Raw genomic sequence first — 19,278 nt, forward strand, 5'->3', positions numbered from 1 at the left:
ATTCTGATTGGTCAGTTCTTCGATTCTAAACGGCACGTTCTCGCGAAACGTTTCCAACTGTTCCGTTAAATTCGAATTATCCGTTCGTAAATCGTCGATTTTCGTTTCGAATTCGCGTTTTTCGAATTCGAAACGTTCGTCGTCGGCCGCGTTCTGATCGGTTAACGCGTCGATACGCTTCGCGAGTTCCGTATTGCGATTGGTCAGTTCGCCGACGCAGTTCAACAATTCCGTTTTATCGCTCGACAACTCGTCGACGCGTTTCCGAGACGTCGCGAATTCGCTCGAGATCCGCGCGAAATCTCGACCGAAAACGTCGTTTATCTCCGATATCTCGACGCGCGATTCGTTCAGTTTCGAGATCTCAAGTTTCAACTCGTCGTTTCGTATTTTCAACGCCTCGTGATCGGCGACGATTTCTTCGATGCGATTCATATCGGATCTCATTCGCAACAATTCGCTTTCTAACCGCTCGCATTGTTGCGATTTCTCGTTCAACTCGAGTTTAAATTCGTCGATACGTTTCAAGTGATTCCGATTTTCGGCCGTTAATTTTTCGACGATATTTTTATGTTCCCGCATCGCAGCCATGGCGACGGTCTGATCATTGTTGATATCCCCTTCCTCACTCCCAGTCGGTGGACCACCAAGCGGACCACCAGTTTCCTCTGTCCGAGGCAGCGGACCACCAGGTGGACCACTGGTTTCCTCTATTTGAGGCGATGGACCACCAGGCGGACCATTAATTGGAAGGATTGATTTCAGCTCTTCCAGTCGCTGTTTCAGGGTCGAATTTTCTTTTTCAAAAATTGCACAATTCTGACACGAACCGCATATATTTTGCGGCACAGTTTCATCACTCTGAACGCAGCGGCCATCTTGTTTTGAATCGGGATTCTGTTTTTCGAGTTGATTCGTAATTCGTTGAATCCGATCTCGCTGTTCGATGTCGCTATCTCGCAGTTTCTCGTTCTCGGCGAGTATTTCGAGATATTCGTCGGATTTTTGAGAATATCGCGTCGCGAGCAGACGCAGCGCGGCGTCTTTCTCGCGAGATACCGTCTGCAAGTGAACCAACTGTTGCTTAGCGCCGTTCAAAGCGTTCGACCAATCGTTACCTTTATCCGTCTGTCCAATCAAATTGCTCGCAGCCTGAAATTCGAAATTTAGATTATGAAATTCAAAATATAACGAACAATAACTGTTAGAATAATGATTTCAAATCGATATTTTGAGTGGAGGCCCACATATTATTTTCTAAGCTTAAACTAAGGCCTAAAGCTGGTTCCAGTCGAGACTTAAAATAGAGTTAAATCTCATCAAACAAATTAAGACCATTAAGACTTTCGGTCCAGGGCCCAGTTTCACAAAAAAAGTTTAACTCAAATTTTTGGTGTGATCGCTATCGGTTACTTCATATTTACAATGAGGACAACAATTCAAACATAACCGTTTTAGGCTTAAACATTTGTACTTTTTCGTGAAACTGGTCCCCGAGTTCAGACTGACTAGAACCCGGTGTTCAGACTGACTAGAACCCGGTGTTCAGATTGACTAGAACCCGGTGTTCAGACTGACTAGAACCCGGTGTTCAGACTGACTAGAACCCGGTGTTCAGACTGACTAGAACCCGGTGTTCAGACTAGCTAGAACCCGGTGTTCAGACTGACTAGAACCCGGTGTTCAGACTGACTAGAACCCGGTGTTCAGACTGACTAGAACCCGGTGTTCAGACTGACTAGAACCCGGTGTTCAGACTAACTGGAACTAGGTGCAGGGTTTGGTTAAGTTGTAAAGCATTAACGGCAGCCATAGCATTCAAAACCAGCACCAGATTGAAGCGATTAAAAACTACCACCTACGCGTAGCAAGGAATGGATTATTACAGAATGGAAGGAAGGTAAACTCATTAACCCATTCCCTCTCATATACAGTTCCTGGTCGGTGGCTGTTTTATTAACCGGGGTTTAGAAAACCGGGTTTAGCTGAACGAAAAAACAGAAATATAGATCTGAAGAAGGTTAGTCGTTTCTACTGTATTTGATCGAATGCTATGGCTTTCAATAGAAAATAATATTCACTGTTCAACTTCAAAATCTCCCCCCCCCCATCCTCCTCACGGGGATTCAAGCTAAGTTAGTGTTTGTTGGTTTGGTTTTTGTTAAGAAAAAATTACAATTTTACCAAATAAATTGAGGGCGACCCTTAGGACAGTGGTTCACTAGTGGTCAGTGTTCATCGATCAAACACTGACCACTAGTGACAAAGAGTTAGTTTAAATTGGTCAGCATCAGCATGTATCAAATGACCACACTGGCCACTCTGTACTGACCACTGGTTGGCTTAAGAATGCATCAAATGACCACACTGACCCCTGGTCAATATTAGTATTCATCTATATAACAAATTTATTCAAAGCTCTCTTCAAGCTGACCACTCTGAATTGAGTGCTGGTCAGTTTCAGAATGCATCAAATGACCACACTGACCACTGCGGATTGACCGCTGGTCAGTGTATCAAATGACTGCTCTGTTAATTAGATATTAATTCATTCTCTAAGCTACGATCGCCTAGAAATGAGAACAAACATGTGGAGTATATGTTTACGGTCAGTCGTGAAATATGTGACTTGTAAATCTTAGTAAATATATCAATCATAGGTACTTAACATACATCACTCATAGTGATAGTATATGAACTGTACACTTTGACTCGGTGTGGTTCAAATAAAGTTTAATATTAGATTTATGAAATGAATTTCATATCAACCTATCTCTGGTGTGTTTTAATTATCAACCGGAATGCAGTAATGTTCTACCTGATGATATTACTCTATTACGTGTTGTAACACAAAACCAACTGATTTACTATTAGCTATTAGAGTTAGAGTTAGGGGGGTGCGGGCCGGGGGGTGCGGGCCGTCAGTTGCTTGTCACTCACAAATTCAATAAATATTCTACCTACCAGTTAAAATATGATTCCAATTTTTCAGCTAATTCCAATATTTTCACAACCGTAACTTATTGTGGTCAATCGTTATATTCTATTTAATCGTGAAAATAATTCTCTACAAAATTCTATTCCAGAAATCTCCGACCCGATTCAGCGCAGTACTCAAAATATACAAAAAGACTGTTAATTCTAATTCTATTTAAGTCGATGAAGAAATCAATAAAGTGAAGTAAAATGAGTAGAAATGTGATTGAGTTTAGTTTAGTTTAGTTTTGAGGTTGAGGAGGAGTTTCTGAAGTTGAACGCGAAATGATAATAGAGAGAGAATTTCAAACATCTATGAATCACCTTTCCTCCATTAAGAACCCGCGGCCCGCCGTGCGTCCGTCGCTCGTCTCTATCATTTCAAAATGTGCCGACCACCGATTGGTTAGAATATAAAATATCCGTATCCATAGCGACCATATCAAAACTGGTTACGATTATTGTTAAATGTGCCGATTTAAAAATCGACGCGTTATTTTCGTAAAATGAAGCAAATTTCGTTGAATTCGTCGGTTAGAAATAAATGGACCGCTGGCAAGTGACCTTTATATTACCGGCGAAAGCCTTAACATTGTTACAAATACAGTAGTTACTGATCAGAGATTTATTATGTATCGTAGGCTGGGGATATGAGTGGTGTGCGGTTCTAGAATTTACTCTCAAGACAACTTGCACTAACACAGTTTTGAATTAAAATTTGACCCAAGAGTTTGACCCCACTCATTTTCAGTTCAGGGTTCAGAGTTAACTCTAACTCACAACTGTAGAACTGGATCCTGAGTTCAGAGTTAACTCTTGACTCATGGAACTGGATCCTGAGTTCAGAGTTAACTCTTGACTCATGGAACTGGATCCTGAGTTCAGAGTTAACTCTTGACTCATGGAATTGGATCCTGAGTTCAGAGTTAACTCTTGACTCATGGAACTGGATCCTGAGTTCAGAGTTAACTCTTTCACAACAATGGAACTGGATCCTGAGTTCAAAGTTAACTCTTGACTCATGGAACTGGATCCTGAGTTCAGAGTTAACTCTTTCACAACTATGGAACTGGATCCTGAGTTCAGAGTTAACTCTTGACTCATGGAACTGGATCTTGAGTTCAGAATTAACTCTTTCACAACTATAGAACTGGATCGTGATTCTTGATCAACTCAATGCTCTAGAAAATTCCACCCCCACCAAAAGTCGACCCCTCCAAAAAAGTCCACCCCCATTCCCCTTGCCGCGGGCATCACAACAGCAATAGGTTAAGCAGCTTCCACCAGTTGTTAACATCTCTGGATTATAAAGCGACCACAACCACTTGAGATCTGATAGCGAGAACTGACCTGATGCAGCTGCTGCTGTAGCAGATGTATCTGCTGCGTTAACTGATCGACCTGACACGTATATTCCACTTGTAGATCATCTCTAGACAGCGTCGCCCCCTGTAGGTCACGCGAGAGTTGCTCGATGACGGCGTCGCGCATGTCGTCGTTATCACCGGCGGCAACATCCGTCTGCTCATAAAAACAATCATCAAACAATTATTTTACAACTGGTGAAAATTAAGACAGACATCTACAGGACATCTTCCCAAATTCATACTGTTTTACATACTTGATCGCCCCCTGGAGGAGATATATCAAACTAGAATATTGTCCATTCTTAATGTTTTACATACTTGATCGCCCCCTGGAGGATTTATATCAAACTAGAATATTGTCAATTTTGAATGTTGTACATATTTGGTCACCATAGGCCTTCATTAAGCGCCCCCTGAGGGACATATATGAAACTAAAACTTAGCCCTTACTTTTTGCACTGATTTTAGTAATTGATTTTCGGCTATTAATTCATCCAATGCCGTCTGCTTCCCCTGTAACATCTCCTCTAACTGTGTTATGTGTTCGGCGGCATTTTTTAACTCGATGTGAGCATCAAACGATATATTCACAGTAGAATCCTAGAAAATATCGAAAAACATATCGATATATCGATACAAATCATCGAAGAGATGAAGCTCGATTGAGAGCGATATCGATTTTAACTTACGTCAGCAGAAAATTCATCACTGGCCAAAAATGAACCTTGATCACTCTGAAGAAAATAACATTGCAAATAAAATTTACTCAGACAACTGGGGGGGGGGGGGTGCAGTTGCTGAAAAGTTAACCAGTTGATAGTTGACATAGTGACAATTAAAAGTTCATTGTTACTATGGTATTTATCCGCCGGTTATCTTAAACCAACTTTTGAGCAACTGCAGACGCTGAAATCTACTTAAAAAACTCTTTTAAATCATTGTTTTCTGATGACTTACATCTTCATACGACAATGAATGTAGACTGTCCGTTGAAAAATCTGAGGAACCGGCACTGGCAGCTGAGTTTGGACGTTCTGAAATGCCGGCACTGGCAGCTGAGTCTAGACGCTCTGATCTACTACTACAGTCCGTTCCGTCGTCGGGAGCAGACGACTTTTTACTCTTCTTTTTTCGACGGTTTTTACGTTTTGTGAATTCGGCGAGCTGGAAATAAGATATCAGAAAAAAAGCTATTAGTAATTTGAGACTGAAATTTATGTCCTTTTACGGGGCACTCAATTTCTGGGACCAGTTATCAATCGATTTCTAGAATATTTTCCAAATCAATAAGATTAATACTCATGACTCGTAGCAAATCCAAAAGATCAAAAATGAAATCTATCTAGGACCTGTCAGGAATTGAAATAAAAAGATAAGACATTTCTGATATCTCAGGTTTGACGATATAACTGAATCAAGAGGTATCGATCAGTGTAACCGCAATTAATCTTATTCACCTGTTAACTAACTTTCATTTTCTAAGTGTTTTAAATTACTATTTTATCATCTCATGTTTAAATTCAACACTGATATAAAGTGCGCTGATTACAATTTGTCAGAGTTCACTATTAAGAAAATAAATTAGTCCAATTATCATTAGGCCTATTCGATTATTTTTGAAAATCTTCTGACCTTTGAAAAGGTTTATTTGTTTTTACACTAATTATGCCTAATCTAATTATAAACTAATTAAGGGGTTAATCTAGTGATTAAAATAGCGCTGTCCTGATTAACAGACGAATGAGACAATATTCGCACAGAAGTCTGTTGTATAGATTTATTTGTTTATCAGCTTAAGAAGTCGTTTAACAGCGAACAACTGAATTTATCTAAGAATGAAAATAAATCAGTTCTTGCGGTTGAGGAATGTGTGTAGAGTCTACAGTGAATACAATACAAGTGAAACCGGTAATTCATTTTCACAAATAATATTTGGGTCTCGCGCTTTAATGTGAAGTCAAAAGTTCAATGAATAAAGCACCAACATTTCTATATTGTGAATATTAATTCATATATCAATTAATATTCACAATATTTCAGAAACTGTTTTTTTAACTAGACTGGAAATTGTTTTAAAAATACCAAATCAAGAATTTAAAGATTAATTTCATAAATTTGGGATTTATTGATAAGGAGAGCCTGTAGAAGATTGCAAGAAGTTTTTTTCAAAACAACTGTCTATGCTGACTGGTAGGGAGCAGAAGAGTGTAACAGTATTAGAGGGGAGGGGAGGGGTCAGTAGGGGGGTGTAGCCTAAACCGGGCCAGCAGGCCTAAAAAATCCTCCAAAAATCAGTAAAAAGTTTGACCCCTCTTTACCTACTGTCTAACCACCCCCTAACCTATACCCATACGCCCCAAACCCCTATGATAGGGTACCAATATGTAGTCCTCTCCAGAATAAGCTGACAGCTGTCAGGGTTTCGTTCGACCGGTTCCAACAACCCGGAAATGAATGTTTCTTCACAGCATTTTAACGTTTTTATTCCAGTATGATAAATGTCACTCACTCTTTCTTTGCCGGCTTTTAATTTCCTCTGTCTTTCTTCTTCATCCATGGTTTAGTTAAATATTCCTCACTTCAAAAGAGCTAAACCTGCGGGGCGGCGGCGCGGGTGGATTAGAACGTCATAACGGTTTCACTGTCGATGTGGTCGTGTCATCCATCATACTCTGAGTGGACGCATTACTCAGTCGGGAAACGCCAACCTGTGAGCCAGCCACTTCATGGTAAATCGTTAACCCTAACGTTAACCCTAATCATACCAGCACATCCAACATCGGGAAACACGAACCGGCTCTGGATCTTCTCTCCGAGATCGACAAACTTATCTAGCCATACCACCTTCAGATTGTTTTTACTCATTCAAAATATATATTAATCATTAAATTAGCATCTATTAGACTTATGAAAATATGAAGATAGGATATAAAAGCTAGGGTTAGGTATTTAAAATGACGGGATTCGAACCTCCTCGGTCTGTATGAGAGCTACGGTTATATCGGATCCCGCCACGGGTCAATGGTAGATCGATTAAAAATGGCGTCGTCCAGTTCAGGCGGTTCGAGTGATAATTCAAGCCGAACTCACGCCGCTGTCGGGGAGATGAGTCGACCGAACAACCTGCAGAGAATCGCTCAGAAAAAAGCGCAATTCAGAAACTTTCCGAGGACGAAAAAACTGGAGAAATTGGCCGTTTATTCATCGTGTAAAGTGAGTCCAAAATATTGAATCGGGAAACAATGTCGATCAGTCAGTGGCGCCCCCTGGTGGCTCACGTGAGAACTGCTCGTTAAATCCTCGGCTGTGTGGCTAGTATGAGAACCTGCAGTGTCAATGGTTCCCCCTGGTGCTCGTTTAAAGAGGTTAACAGTAATTTTATTTCAATTTCAGACGGACAGCTGTAAATGTAACGGTTGGAAAAACCCGAACCCGGCACCTACAACAACGCCCCCTAGAGTAGATTCGTCGTCAACGCAACCAGCAGCGAATCTCAGCGATCCGTGTCGCTGTGCTCATACTCTTGGTAAATACACGCTCTGTTGCCCATATTATTGTTGCATCCAATTGTAGAATCATTTGGGACTGACAACCATTTCAATCATAGGCCAAACACAGTTTTTGTTCGAGAATATAGCCCTATTGGTTTTTGATTTTAGGGAACTGCCCTTTTTCGGGTTTCTTCGCCCCCTCCCAACATTCAAATATAAGTTACGGCCCTGCAAGATCCGATCTAAGGAATGAAAGCCACTCGCCCGGGGGCAAGCATATCTGAAATTTCACTTGCCCCCCTCCAAAAACTACTTGCCCTACACAGGCAGTCCGATTGGTGGCACTATCATCCGTTGTATCGAGAGGGAAAAAAGGCTCTCAGGCTGGTCGAGTATTCTCTACATCAGAATTTGTCGTAGCAGGGTCCGATCTAAGGAATGAAAGCCACTTGCCCGGGGGCAAGCACATCTGAAATTTCGCTTGCCCCCTCCAAAAGCTACTTGCCCTACACAGGCAGTGCGATTGGTGAATGATTTTGATCAGTTCTGACCTCCATTTACTCAGCAGCTTTAATAAACTAGATCAATTCTTGTAGAAAATGCTTTCTAATCGGTCAGTTTGAGAATCAATGCGTTTATTTCTACGCAGGAAGTCACGTATCACATTTAGAAGACACCGACGATGATGAATTAAACAGATTGATGGGAATCGTCGTCGATGTTGAGAATCTGTTTCTCTGCGTTCATAAAGAAGAAGACGCCGATACTAAACAAGTTTATTTCTATTTGTTTAAGGTTCGTTTCTGTTGTTACAAATAGTTTTTAAACCTCTTTCGAGAAATTCTGGAGTTTCAAATTTTGAATATTTTTTTGCAGTTGCTGAGAAAATGTATTTTGAACATGAGTAAACCGACTGTTGAAGGGTCGCTAGGCAACCCGCCTTTTGAAAAACCGAGCATCGCCAAGGTAACCGATAACAATACCTAGTGTATTATAGCGGAGAATGATTCCCCCTATGACATCATCTGACTATTGAATTCAATTAGCTCAAGCAGATAGGCCTATTGCAATAGTGATGTCATAGGGGGTTTTATGTAGGAAGCCATCTTTCTAGAAATGTCAATAGATCGCTAGTAGGTAATTTGTCATAGGGGGATTTACGGAAATGGAAATCTTTTCTAGGGTCATAGATCAAATCATTAGGATATTTGATGATGTCATAGGGGGATTGTATGGAAGCAACCATCATTCTTGAATTTCCATAGATCAGAACACTAGTAGGTAATTTGATGATGTCATTGGGGGATACATGTGGTAGACATCTTTTCTAGGGTCACAGATCAAATCATTGGACAATTTAATGATGTCATAGGGGGATTCAATGCCAAGTTTCTGGAAGTATATTTAGTATTTCTCTCTATTTATTTCAGGGAGTCACGAATTTTGTGCTGTATAAATTCGGTCATTTGAATCAGAAGGAATGGCAGACGATGTACGACCTCGCCAAGATGTTCCTGCATTGTTTGAATCATTGGAAACTGGAAACTCCGTCGGCGCGGAAACAGCAACAGACGGACGACGCGTCGACGTATAAAGTGAATTATACGCGGTGGGTTTGCTATTGTCACGTGCCGACGTTCTGCGACGGGTTGCCACGATACGAAACGACGCTGATATTCGGACGCACATTGTTGCGTTCGGTGTTCCAGACGATGCGACGTCAACTGCTTGATAAATTCCGCGCCGAGAAAGATAAAATGCCGCCCGAGAAACGAACCCTCGTTTTAACTCATTTTCCCAGGTACGAAAATTAGGATTGATCGTCTTGTAGTAGCAGAATATCCTCTCCAAACTGCTCCCCTTCCCCCTCCCAGATCTGAGGAGAATGATATGCTAAAAACCTTAATAGTTTATGCAACGTCCTCCCCTCCCTCCCCCCTCCCTCCCCCCTCCCCCCATACTCTCAGATCTGAGAAGAATAGATAAAAACCTAAATTGTCTAGATGCAGCGTAACCTCATTACAACAAACTTAAGGGTACCAGAAAATCTGTTAGTTAAAACCAATAGTTCATTATATCCAGCATGAAATTAGTTGATATTGTCCTATTGTCAACCCCCCGCAATCCCCCCTCCCCCCAATACTCTCAGATCTGAGGTGAATAGATGAAATTCCCTCATTACAACAAACTGGAAGGTACGAGAAAATCTGTTCGTTAAAATCAAAATAGTTTGTTGGAGCCAGTTTGAAATTGATTAATATTGTCATAATTGGGACAGAATCCTCAAATCGTTGTGTTTTATAACGAGGTCCCGATGTATTTAATCGAATTTAGAATTTTGCGAAAAAGAAAAGTTTGAAATTCTCGTTCGCGTCTGCTCTTGTAGATTTCTATCGATGTTAGAGGAAGAAGTTTACGGAGGAAATTCTCCGATCTGGGACCCGGAATTTACCCATAATCCACCGAGCGTTGCCACGGCTACGATGCTAACCGACGACGCTTCGCCCCCTGGTGTCAGCGGTTTGAATCGATTTCAGACTAGTTTACCGTCGTGCGGTGGCGCTGTTGCTGCTGGCGGCGGCGGCGCTAGTAACAACGGGTCGGTAGACGGATTCACGTCGATTAACGTCACTCCCGGATTGATCAACGCGACGCGAGCTTCGAAATCATCGGAACCAGGTCAGTTATTGATTCCTGAAAACATATTTACAGACCGTCGACCCCCGATATACTGAAAAAAATTCAAAAGAAAGTGAAATTAAAATTAAAATTGAATTTATTTTTTCACTTAAGATAACAATAAAATGAAAAATATGAATGCGAGTTAACATTAATAAGCGAGGGTGCAACTTAGGACCAAGCCAAATGGTGACTGTACCCAAATTCTGTCTTAAATCAATGGAAACATCACTGATTGGCTGTATCGGGGGTCAAGGACAGAAAATCTATCGTATCGGGCTGAAAGGGTTAAAGTAGTATTTATACCTATAGGTTCATCTCCATCCTCCACAGCTGCTGCTGCTGCTGCTGCTGGTTCTGAGAAACGTAAACTAACCGTCGACGACGACGAATCGACGGCAGACGGAGACGAATCGACGTCGAAACGTCGTAAAATAGACGGCGACCTAACGTTCGAAACCGTCAAAGAACTCGTATCTACGGTAACCGATCCGGAGAAGATGCTCGGTCCGGAGACGAGTATATTCTGCGCGCACGCCGCGCGGGACGAGGCCGCGCGGATCGAAGAGAAACGCGGCGCCATCGGTTTCCACGTGATCAGTAACTCGTTGTCACAGCGACCGTCGAAGCAGACGATGTTGTGGTTGATCGAAATGCAGAACGTTTACTCGCATCAATTACCGCGCATGCCGAAAGAATATATCACGCGATTAGTGTTCGATCCGTAAGTGCTGCCGTCTAGTGTCGAATTCTAAAATCGATATCGGTCTGCTTTCATAAACTTATGAGAATTCATTTCATACATTTATTGCGTTAATGGCCCAATTAAACAGTTGCGTCTCTTATGAAGAGTTAATATGATTGAAAATATATCTTTTAGACTCAGTTGAGGTAGATTTAACTCCCAACTGTCGAACTTGGCTCTGACTCATTTAGGTCCGGTCCCCCGTTCCACATTTCGGGGCTTAAAACCTGACTTTACAGTTTCCTAATTGTATATTGTTAAAATTCTGATTGCGAAACTGGGATCAGTTGCACGGGTCATGGCTTCTTGTTTAAGACATTCTTGGTTTTATGGATGATCTAACACCTTAAACACTTTTGGAATTAGCCATGACCGTGCCACTGTGGCGTCCTGTCACAATCAATAAGTCATTTATTTATGTCTTTGCCCCATAAGTGCTGCCATCTAGTATCGACTCGATGAATCGATATCCGTCTGCTTGTATTTCAGTAAACACAAATGTCTGGCGTTAGTAAAAGAGAATAAAGTCATCGGAGGAATTTGTTTCCGCATGTTTCCGACTCAAGGTTTTACGGAAATCGTCTTCTGCGCCGTGACCTCTAATGAACAAGTCAAGGTCGGTCAATAATTCTATACTCCGTTCCAAATCTTATCGAATTATGAATTCTCGTCAGATCCTCAGATTTCGGTTTATTCGATATATTTCAGGGATACGGTACTCATTTGATGAATCATTTAAAAGATTTTCACATTCGTCAGAATATTCTACACTTTCTAACGTTCGCCGATGAATACGCGATCGGGTACTTCAAAAAACAGGTTCGTTTACGGTTCTTAGTGATGAATGGGTTCTTAGTGAACCTCCTTATGAAGCTGCTGCATGTGAGACAGCATCGAATACATTTAAATCCACTAAATCCTGATTGGCTTAATCCAAGATTAAGATTTTGTTCTAACCTGGACAATATTTGCCGTCCATTTGTTCATTAACAGACAAGCAAATAACTTAATCCGGATTTCTGGTAAACTGGATGAATTTTGTTGATCCCAAATGATGCGAATTAAGCAGACTCCACTGTAGTTCTTGTTGAACTCTCTCCCCTCACAGCTGTGAGCAACAAGTAGAAAAATACAATTGACACCCTATTTCGAGACTCCGGCAGCCCATGGCTTGATGTTAGTGACTAGAACTGAGAAAGAATTTGTTGATTATTTTCAGGGTTTTTCTAAAGAGATAAAATTATCTAAAGCGGCGTATTTAGGATATATAAAGGATTACGAAGGAGCCACGTTGATGGGATGTGAACTGAACTCACGCATAGAATACACGCAGTTCTCCGAGGTCGTACGCAAACAAAAAGAGGTAAACTATGATGTCATAGGGGGACAGTATGGAATTCATCATTAATCGCTCTGATGTCATAGGGGGACAGTATGGAATTCATCATTAATCGCTGTGATGTCATAGGGGGACAGTATGGAATTCATCATTAATCGCTGTGATGTCATAGGGGGACAGTATGGAATTCATCATTAATCGCTGTGATGTCATAGGGGGACAGTATAGAAATCATCATTAATCGCTGTGATGTCATAGGGGGACAGTATGGAATTCATCATTAATCGCTGTGATGTCATAGGGGGACAGTATAGAAATCATCATTAATCGCTGTGATGTCATAGGGGGACAGTATGGAATTCATCATTAATCGCTGTGATGTCATAGGGGGACAGTATGGAATTCATCATTAATCGCTGTGATGTCATAGGGGGACAGTATAGAAATCATCATTAATCGCTGTGATGTCATAGGGGGACAGTGTGGAATTCATGATTGGTTGCTGTGATGTCATAGGGGGATAGTATGTAATTCATTAGTCGCTGTGATGTCATAGGGGGACAGTATGGAATTCATCATTAATCGCTGTGATGTCATAGGGGGACAGTATGGAATTCATCATTAATCGCTGTGATGTCATAGGGGGACAGTGTGGAATTCATGATTGGTTGCTGTGATGTCATAGGGGGACAGTATAGAATTCATCATCAATCATTGTGATGTCATAAGGGGAATAAATGGAAGCGTCCATGTTTTTTTTTTCTGATATTTCTATACTCCGTTTCAGATCATAAAGAAACTAGTCGAGAACCGGCAGACGGAGATTCGTAAAGTTCATCCCGGATTAAGATGTTTCCACGAAGGAGTAAAACAAATCCCGATTGAAAGTATTCCCGGAGTAATGGAAGCCGGTTGGACCCCGAAATCGCACAAAGAGTAAGTATCTAATCTCAGCCGTCCGAGTAGAATTTCGGAATCAATCGTAACCGTAGAGATATTAACCGCTTGTTGTGTTGTACTGGTCGTCGAGCTGCTCGGCTCCATTCATTATTCATTTATCATTTTACATCAACTCATTGTTTCAGGAAACAGTATTTGCGGTAAACACTATTAACGTTTATTTATTGCACACTTCGATTCATGCACCGTTTAATTAACAGTTTAATTAGTAAATTATCACAATAATGATCGATTCACCGCCCTGCTGTTCACTTGTGTCGGTGCAATGTTATTTTATTTTCACTAGCCCAACGTGCACACTGACTAGGAGGGCGCAGGAGGGGCTGTTTGTTCATTAGGAGGGGGGTGTTTGAGGGGTTGGAGAGAGGGAGGATGTACTATTCACACTAGGAGGGTGCAGGAGGGGGTGTTAGCACATCACACTAGGAAGGGGTAGAGTCTGGGTACTATACACACTAATAGGGAGGGTTGAGTTTGGGTATTAAGCACACAAGGAGGGGCTGGGCAGGTTTGCAGGGGTGGAGTCGGAGGTGGGCGGTACTACGCACCCTTGGAGAGGCTGGGGGGGGGTAGGTACTACGCACCCACTCACATTCATTCATTCAGTTCATGTTTTCTCATTTGTTTTCGCTGCATTAGTCTGACAATAATCTGTTAAGATTAGAGAATATTTCAACGATGAATGAATATGGTTTATTTTTCAGGGAGTCGCCGATCGACCCAGATACACTCTACAGTATACTGAAACCGATATTGCAACAAATCAAGGTCAGTTATTCTATAGAACCCCCTTCAACCCCCTCAACCTGAACGTACATCAACCCCCCCGCCTTCACAGTGGTTTATCTGTTATTTTCAGAGTCATCAAAGCGCGTGGCCTTTCCTGAAACCGGTCGACCGGGCCGAGGCTCCTGATTATTACGATCATATTAAATATCCTATGGGTAAGTACATCGCGTACATTACTATCTACATAACTGTCCACACAACTATCCTCCCTGCTATCCACCTTAATGTTTAAAAGCGGTTATAATGCTAGGAGTCTAGCTGTTTATAACTGGACCCAGTTCAACAGTGACTCTTTTAGAGATTAGTTCATTCCTGGGCCCAGTTTCACAAAAAAAGTTAAAAATTCTAATTTTGGTGTAATTGCTGATTGGTTACTTCATGTTTCCAATGAGGACAATTCAAACTTAACCGTTTTAAGGCTCAAATTTTTTCGTGAAACTGGGCCCTGGAGTCGCATTTTTATAGACAAACTGTAGACATAGTTCAAGAGACCAGTTTAACTGAAACCTGCGGATTTACTGAATTGCTTTTAAGTTAGCCCCTGGGTTAAAGTCTATAAAACCAGCCCCCCTCAGTGGTACTGATGTGACGTGTGTCGATGATGATGTTTCTATTTTGTAGATCTGAAGTCAATAACCGATCGTTTGAAAGGTCGATATTACATTCATAAACGTCTGTTGATCGCCGACATGACGCGGATATTTACAAACTGTCGAGCTTACAATCAACCGGATACCGAGTATTATAAATGTGCAAACGTTTTGGAGAAATTCTTCCAGAATAAAATGAAAGAACTCGGATTGTGGGAAAAATAGACCGAATCGCACCAGACTGTCGGTCTCACTGGACTGTGGAAGTTTTGGTTCGGACCAGACTCTGGGTCTCACTGGACTGTGGAAGTCTTGGATCGGACCAGAGTCAAGTCTGACTGGACTGTGGAAGTCTTGGTTGGACCAGACTCTGGATCTCACTGGACTGTGGAAGTCTTGGATTAGACCAGACTCTGGGTCTCACTGGACTGAGGAAGTCTTGGATTGGACCCCATTCTGGGTCATAGATTTCAAATTGTATTATCTGAATGAATAGAGGCATCTCCTTTGTCTCAAGTGTCCAAATAGTCAGGATAGGATAAAAATAAGGGATCCACCATCGATGGGACCAGAATCAACTTCATTTATGTATATAATGCTTCAAATGTGTTCAGGGTAAAGAATGGCGGGTGGGTGGGTGGCTCCAATTCGAATGGTTGGAGAGTGGATCCAATTAGATTTTAACAATGAAATGGTATTTGTATTTTCTGTATTTATTATGTAAATAATAATATAAATTAGGTGTAAAATTATTAGCGAAAATAAAATCCCCAGATAAATTTCAAAAAGCAAAAAAAAAAACAGCGTCCGAAGTATCTTATTTTCGTGGAAATTTATTTCGCAATCAAATAATTGACGATTAAAAATATAAACAATTGAAAATTGACAATAATTGTAAACAAAATATTGAGTAGAAATCGATGGTTTGATTTGCGATGTTTTAAGTGTAATTAGAACGTAAACTCTTCTCCAATTCACACAATTTCTGGAATAATTTAATCGCTAATTCTTCGTCCAAATTCATCTGAAACGAAAACTGATTTTATAAATCGGTAAAACCTATGAGATCAAGAAACAAATCAGGGGTTGATCCAGAAATTTGAGCAGGGGGAGGGGGGTCAAGCGCTGGGTTTTCTCAGATACTTTAGAACACATAGCAGGGCATCCGAGACCCCCTTAAACAACTTTTGGATCCACCCCTGTAAAAATAGCTACGTTTGGATTCAAATGAGAATATTTGATTGGTGTATTTACGTTTTTAGCAGTGACTTGATTGGTTCCGCCCAACGAGGTTCCGCTACAATATTTAACGCACGGGTTTAGAGTCTCCGGTCTTTGTTTCGATAACCAAAACTACAGCGGAAAATAGAATATGAGAAATTAAGAGTTCATCAGGCTAAAAATGATTATACTTGTTTCCCGTGGCTAAAAATGATTATACTTGTTTCCCGTGGCTAAAAATGATTATACTTGTTTCCCGCGGCTAAAAATGATTATACTTGTTTCCCGTGGCTAAAAATGATTATACTTGTTTCCCGTGGCTAAAAATGATTATACTTGTTTCCCGTGGCTAAAAATGATTATACTTGTTTCCCGTGGCTAAAAATGATTATACTTGTTTCCTGCGGCTAAAAATGATTATACTTGTTTCCCGTGGCTAAAAATGATTATACTTGTTTCCCGTGGCTAAAAATGATTATACTTGTTTCCCGCGGCTAAAAATGATTATACTTGTTTCCCGCGGCTAAAAATGATTATACTTGTTTCCCGTGGCTAAAAATGATTATACTTGTTTCCCGCGGCTAAAAATGATTATACTTGTTTCCCGTGGCTAAAAATGATTATACTTGTTTCCCGTGGCTAAAAATGATTATACTTGTTTCCCGTGGCTAAAAATGATTATACTTGTTTCCCGTGGCTAAAAATGATTATACTTGTTTCCTGCGGCTAAAAATGATTATACTTGTTTCCACAAATATTTACCATAGACTCGGCTCCGTTGTACGGGTAAATAGTCATACTCGGTACAAACAACCTCAACTGTAACAACAACAAACGAATATTCGTCTAATAAAGATGGCTACCTCCCGATTAAAACCCTATGACATCACGAGAGATACTCTTACCAGACTGAGTATGGGTAGTATGATATACCAGAGCCAGTTAGGAACAATCGGCGATGTCAGTTTGGTTAAAACGAATCCCGGAGAGGTAGTATGTGAATATACATTCTGCAAACAATGAACAATATTCGATAAAGTTCTGGGGCCGGTTCCATAGTCGAGATTTAAGTCCAAAAGTGTTCTTAAATCTTTACGACTGATCTTAAGCTGTTAGATTAGCAATAAACCAAGTTGGTCTTAGACTGGTCTTAGCCATGACTATGGAACTTGCCCCTGGATCCAGTTTCACAGTTGTGGATGCAGTTTCACAGTTGTGGATGCAGTTTCACAGTTCCATTGATATTTGATTCTTCAGTTTAAGCTTTTAAAATGAACTGATTTTAACTATAAAAGAGAGTCAACTGTTGTTATTTTACCTGATGACACAATCTGTTGTTTATTGCTAAACTTGTTAAATCAATGGCGTATTTCGATGAACTGTAAGCCTGAAATCTACAATACGATACGTTATATTACAGCCAGACCACGAAGGGTTCACTAAAAACTGAACCAGCCCAGAAAGGGTTCACTAAAAACTGAACAAGCCCAGAAAGGGTTCACTAATAACTGAACCAGCCCAGAAAGGGTTCACTAAAAACTGAACTAGTTCACTTAAAACCAATGGCTAGTTCCCAGAAAGGGTTCACTAAAAACTGGACTTGCCCAGAAAGAGTTCACTAATGTTCACTAACCCTTTCTCATGTTGTATATCATCAAGATGAAAGTTGTTTTTAGAAGCGTTCATGGACGACGACCAAATTATTTGACAAGTTCTCGGACCCCGCGCAAGAAAATCTTCTAATTGTCGAACCTAGAATACCAAGAAATACAAATTGACTTAAATACTAGTTCAACCGTGGAACTGGGACTCAATTCATCAGAGCTTGCTCAGTGCTCTAGGCCTAACACTAAGACTACATTGTTATAACGTACCAAAACAAAATGTCCGAATAGATTTGTAGCAAAAACTTCCTGTAATCCGTCTTCGGTCGTCTGCTTTACAGTTGTCAATAAACCATCCCCGGTCGATAAAACATGCACGACATTTCTGGAGTAACATTTATGGAAAATATGCATGACATTTCTCAAAAATATGCATGATATTTCTCAAAAATTTTGAAATGTGGAGAAATTCCTCCTCAAGCTCAGCTGCGCGGCTCCTCAAGCTCGGTGGTAGGGATAGACTTGGTATTTTGTGAGAGTATTTTGTCAGTTTACCTTGAGAATATCTCCTTCAATCCTTCCCATCTGATCTTAACTCCTGGCAAAACGCCAGCGTTCAAATACAAATAATCTACATGATCGTATCTGAAATAAAAACACTTTACAAATCAAAGACAAGAACCAGAAGAGGAAACCATTGAACCCTAAAACACGGATACCTGTGCGTAATCTCTTTAGCAGCGCTGTAAACGGAACTCAATTTGCCGACGTCCAGATTGAGGATATCTACGCGAGCGTTCGGGTTGGAGAGTTTCAGAGCGTTACGCGCGGCCTCCGCCCGACCGGTGTTACGACACGCCAGACACAGTCGGATCGTAGGATCATCCGTTAACAGTCTCTCGGCTAAAGCTAAACCTAAACCACTAACAATTGAAAAACAGACCACGTTACTGTTAGTTCATTCATTCATTCCAGCACTCGCATTCCCTCCTTGCAAGAAGAGGGGGGCGTGTGCGTTAACTTAAATGAGGAAAAGTCCAAGTGCATTGAAAATTTTAGTTGATGATAATTTTAATAATAATATTTTGATAATATACATTTTAAGAAATATTTTTTGGGTCGTGCCACCACAGATATCAGCTTCCTGAAGGATTCAGGTGGGTTGGTCAGACTAACTTAGTAGGTTTCGTTCGGTAATTAGTGTGATTTTCAAGTCGAAACGACCAGTTTTCAGGATTAAAACGCAATAAATCAGAGTTTAACATGATTTAGAATAGAAATTTAATAGTTATATCTATTATATCGATGATACGTTACGCATTGCCACCGGTTATAACTGCCACTTTCGAAGACATTTTCATCGATTTTCACAAATGTCACAGAGATGCAATATCGCAGGATTCGACCCCAAAATTGCGAGAGTAAATTAAAACCATCAATTGTCAATGCGTTCTCTATTTTATAAATGGAATAACATTACTTTAACAATTTTTGGTCTTTCTCGTTTCGAAATTTTT

At 40.7% G+C, this 19,278-nt stretch overlaps 3 protein-coding genes across 4 annotated transcripts; 1 reads left to right on the plus strand and 2 right to left on the minus strand.

The window, feature by feature from the left end:
- Nucleotides 1-25: 25 nt before the first annotated feature.
- Nucleotides 26-7,003, minus strand: LOC141911628 (uncharacterized). The gene is made up of 7 exons (XM_074802615.1): nt 6,853-7,003; nt 5,301-5,507; nt 5,033-5,077; nt 4,794-4,943; nt 4,327-4,497; nt 135-1,152; nt 26-57 (listed from the first exon to the last, which is right to left on the minus strand). The coding sequence occupies exons 1-7, from the start codon at nt 6,898-6,900 to the stop codon at nt 26-28; spliced, it is 1,671 nt and encodes a 556-aa protein (XP_074658716.1). The 5' UTR covers nt 6,901-7,003.
- Nucleotides 7,004-7,385: 382 nt separating this feature from the next.
- Nucleotides 7,386-15,764, plus strand: LOC141911919 (histone acetyltransferase KAT2A-like). Of its 2 annotated transcripts, XM_074803023.1 has the most exons (15): nt 7,386-7,556; nt 7,737-7,869; nt 8,484-8,629; nt 8,711-8,800; nt 9,265-9,635; nt 10,221-10,513; nt 10,826-11,237; nt 11,748-11,874; nt 11,967-12,077; nt 12,478-12,621; nt 13,385-13,533; nt 13,683-13,697; nt 14,262-14,325; nt 14,417-14,501; nt 14,968-15,764. In XM_074803023.1, the coding sequence occupies exons 1-15, from the start codon at nt 7,449-7,451 to the stop codon at nt 15,159-15,161; spliced, it is 2,442 nt and encodes an 813-aa protein (XP_074659124.1). In that variant the 5' UTR covers nt 7,386-7,448; the 3' UTR covers nt 15,162-15,764. The 2 variants fall into 2 exon arrangements, with proteins under 2 accessions (XP_074659124.1, XP_074659125.1); XM_074803024.1 differs by lacking the exon at nt 13,683-13,697.
- LOC141911920 (3-keto-steroid reductase/17-beta-hydroxysteroid dehydrogenase 7-like) lies at nt 15,750-19,174 on the minus strand. The gene is made up of 10 exons (XM_074803025.1): nt 19,079-19,174; nt 18,481-18,684; nt 18,317-18,406; nt 18,032-18,146; nt 17,791-17,909; nt 17,476-17,551; nt 17,063-17,167; nt 16,920-16,976; nt 16,191-16,289; nt 15,750-15,960 (listed from the first exon to the last, which is right to left on the minus strand). Exons 1-10 carry the CDS (start codon nt 19,120-19,122, stop codon nt 15,877-15,879), a joined length of 993 nt encoding a protein of 330 aa, XP_074659126.1. The 5' UTR covers nt 19,123-19,174; the 3' UTR covers nt 15,750-15,876.
- Nucleotides 19,175-19,278: the final 104 nt, after the last annotated feature.

This window comes from Tubulanus polymorphus, chromosome 10 (assembly GCF_964204645.1).
Source record: "Tubulanus polymorphus chromosome 10, tnTubPoly1.2, whole genome shotgun sequence".
Taxonomy (NCBI): domain Eukaryota; kingdom Metazoa; phylum Nemertea; class Palaeonemertea; order Tubulaniformes; family Tubulanidae; genus Tubulanus; species Tubulanus polymorphus.

Coding starts and splice junctions, on each gene's coding strand:
- LOC141911628 (XM_074802615.1), bottom strand. CDS start 6,900: ATGGATGAAGAAGAAAGACAGAGGAAATTAAAAGCCGGCAAAGAAAGA. Junction 5,508..6,852: donor TAAAAGCCGGCAAAGAAAGA/GTGAGTGACATT, acceptor TCTTATTTCCAG/CTCGCCGAATTCACAAAACG. Junction 58..134: donor GAACGCGGCCGACGACGAAC/GTTTCGAATTCG, acceptor TTAACGGAACAG/TTGGAAACGTTTCGCGAGAA.
- LOC141911919 (XM_074803023.1), top strand. CDS start 7,449: ATGAGTCGACCGAACAACCTGCAGAGAATCGCTCAGAAAAAAGCGCAA. Junction 9,636..10,220: donor GTTTTAACTCATTTTCCCAG/GTACGAAAATTA, acceptor CTGCTCTTGTAG/ATTTCTATCGATGTTAGAGG. Junction 10,514..10,825: donor TTCGAAATCATCGGAACCAG/GTCAGTTATTGA, acceptor TTATACCTATAG/GTTCATCTCCATCCTCCACA.
- LOC141911920 (XM_074803025.1), bottom strand. CDS start 19,122: ATGAAAATGTCTTCGAAAGTGGCAGTTATAACCGGTGGCAATGC. Junction 18,407..18,480: donor GCTAAAGAGATTACGCACAG/GTATCCGTGTTT, acceptor TTTTTATTTCAG/ATACGATCATGTAGATTATT. Junction 17,168..17,475: donor ACAACAGATTGTGTCATCAG/GTAAAATAACAA, acceptor CATTGTTTGCAG/AATGTATATTCACATACTAC.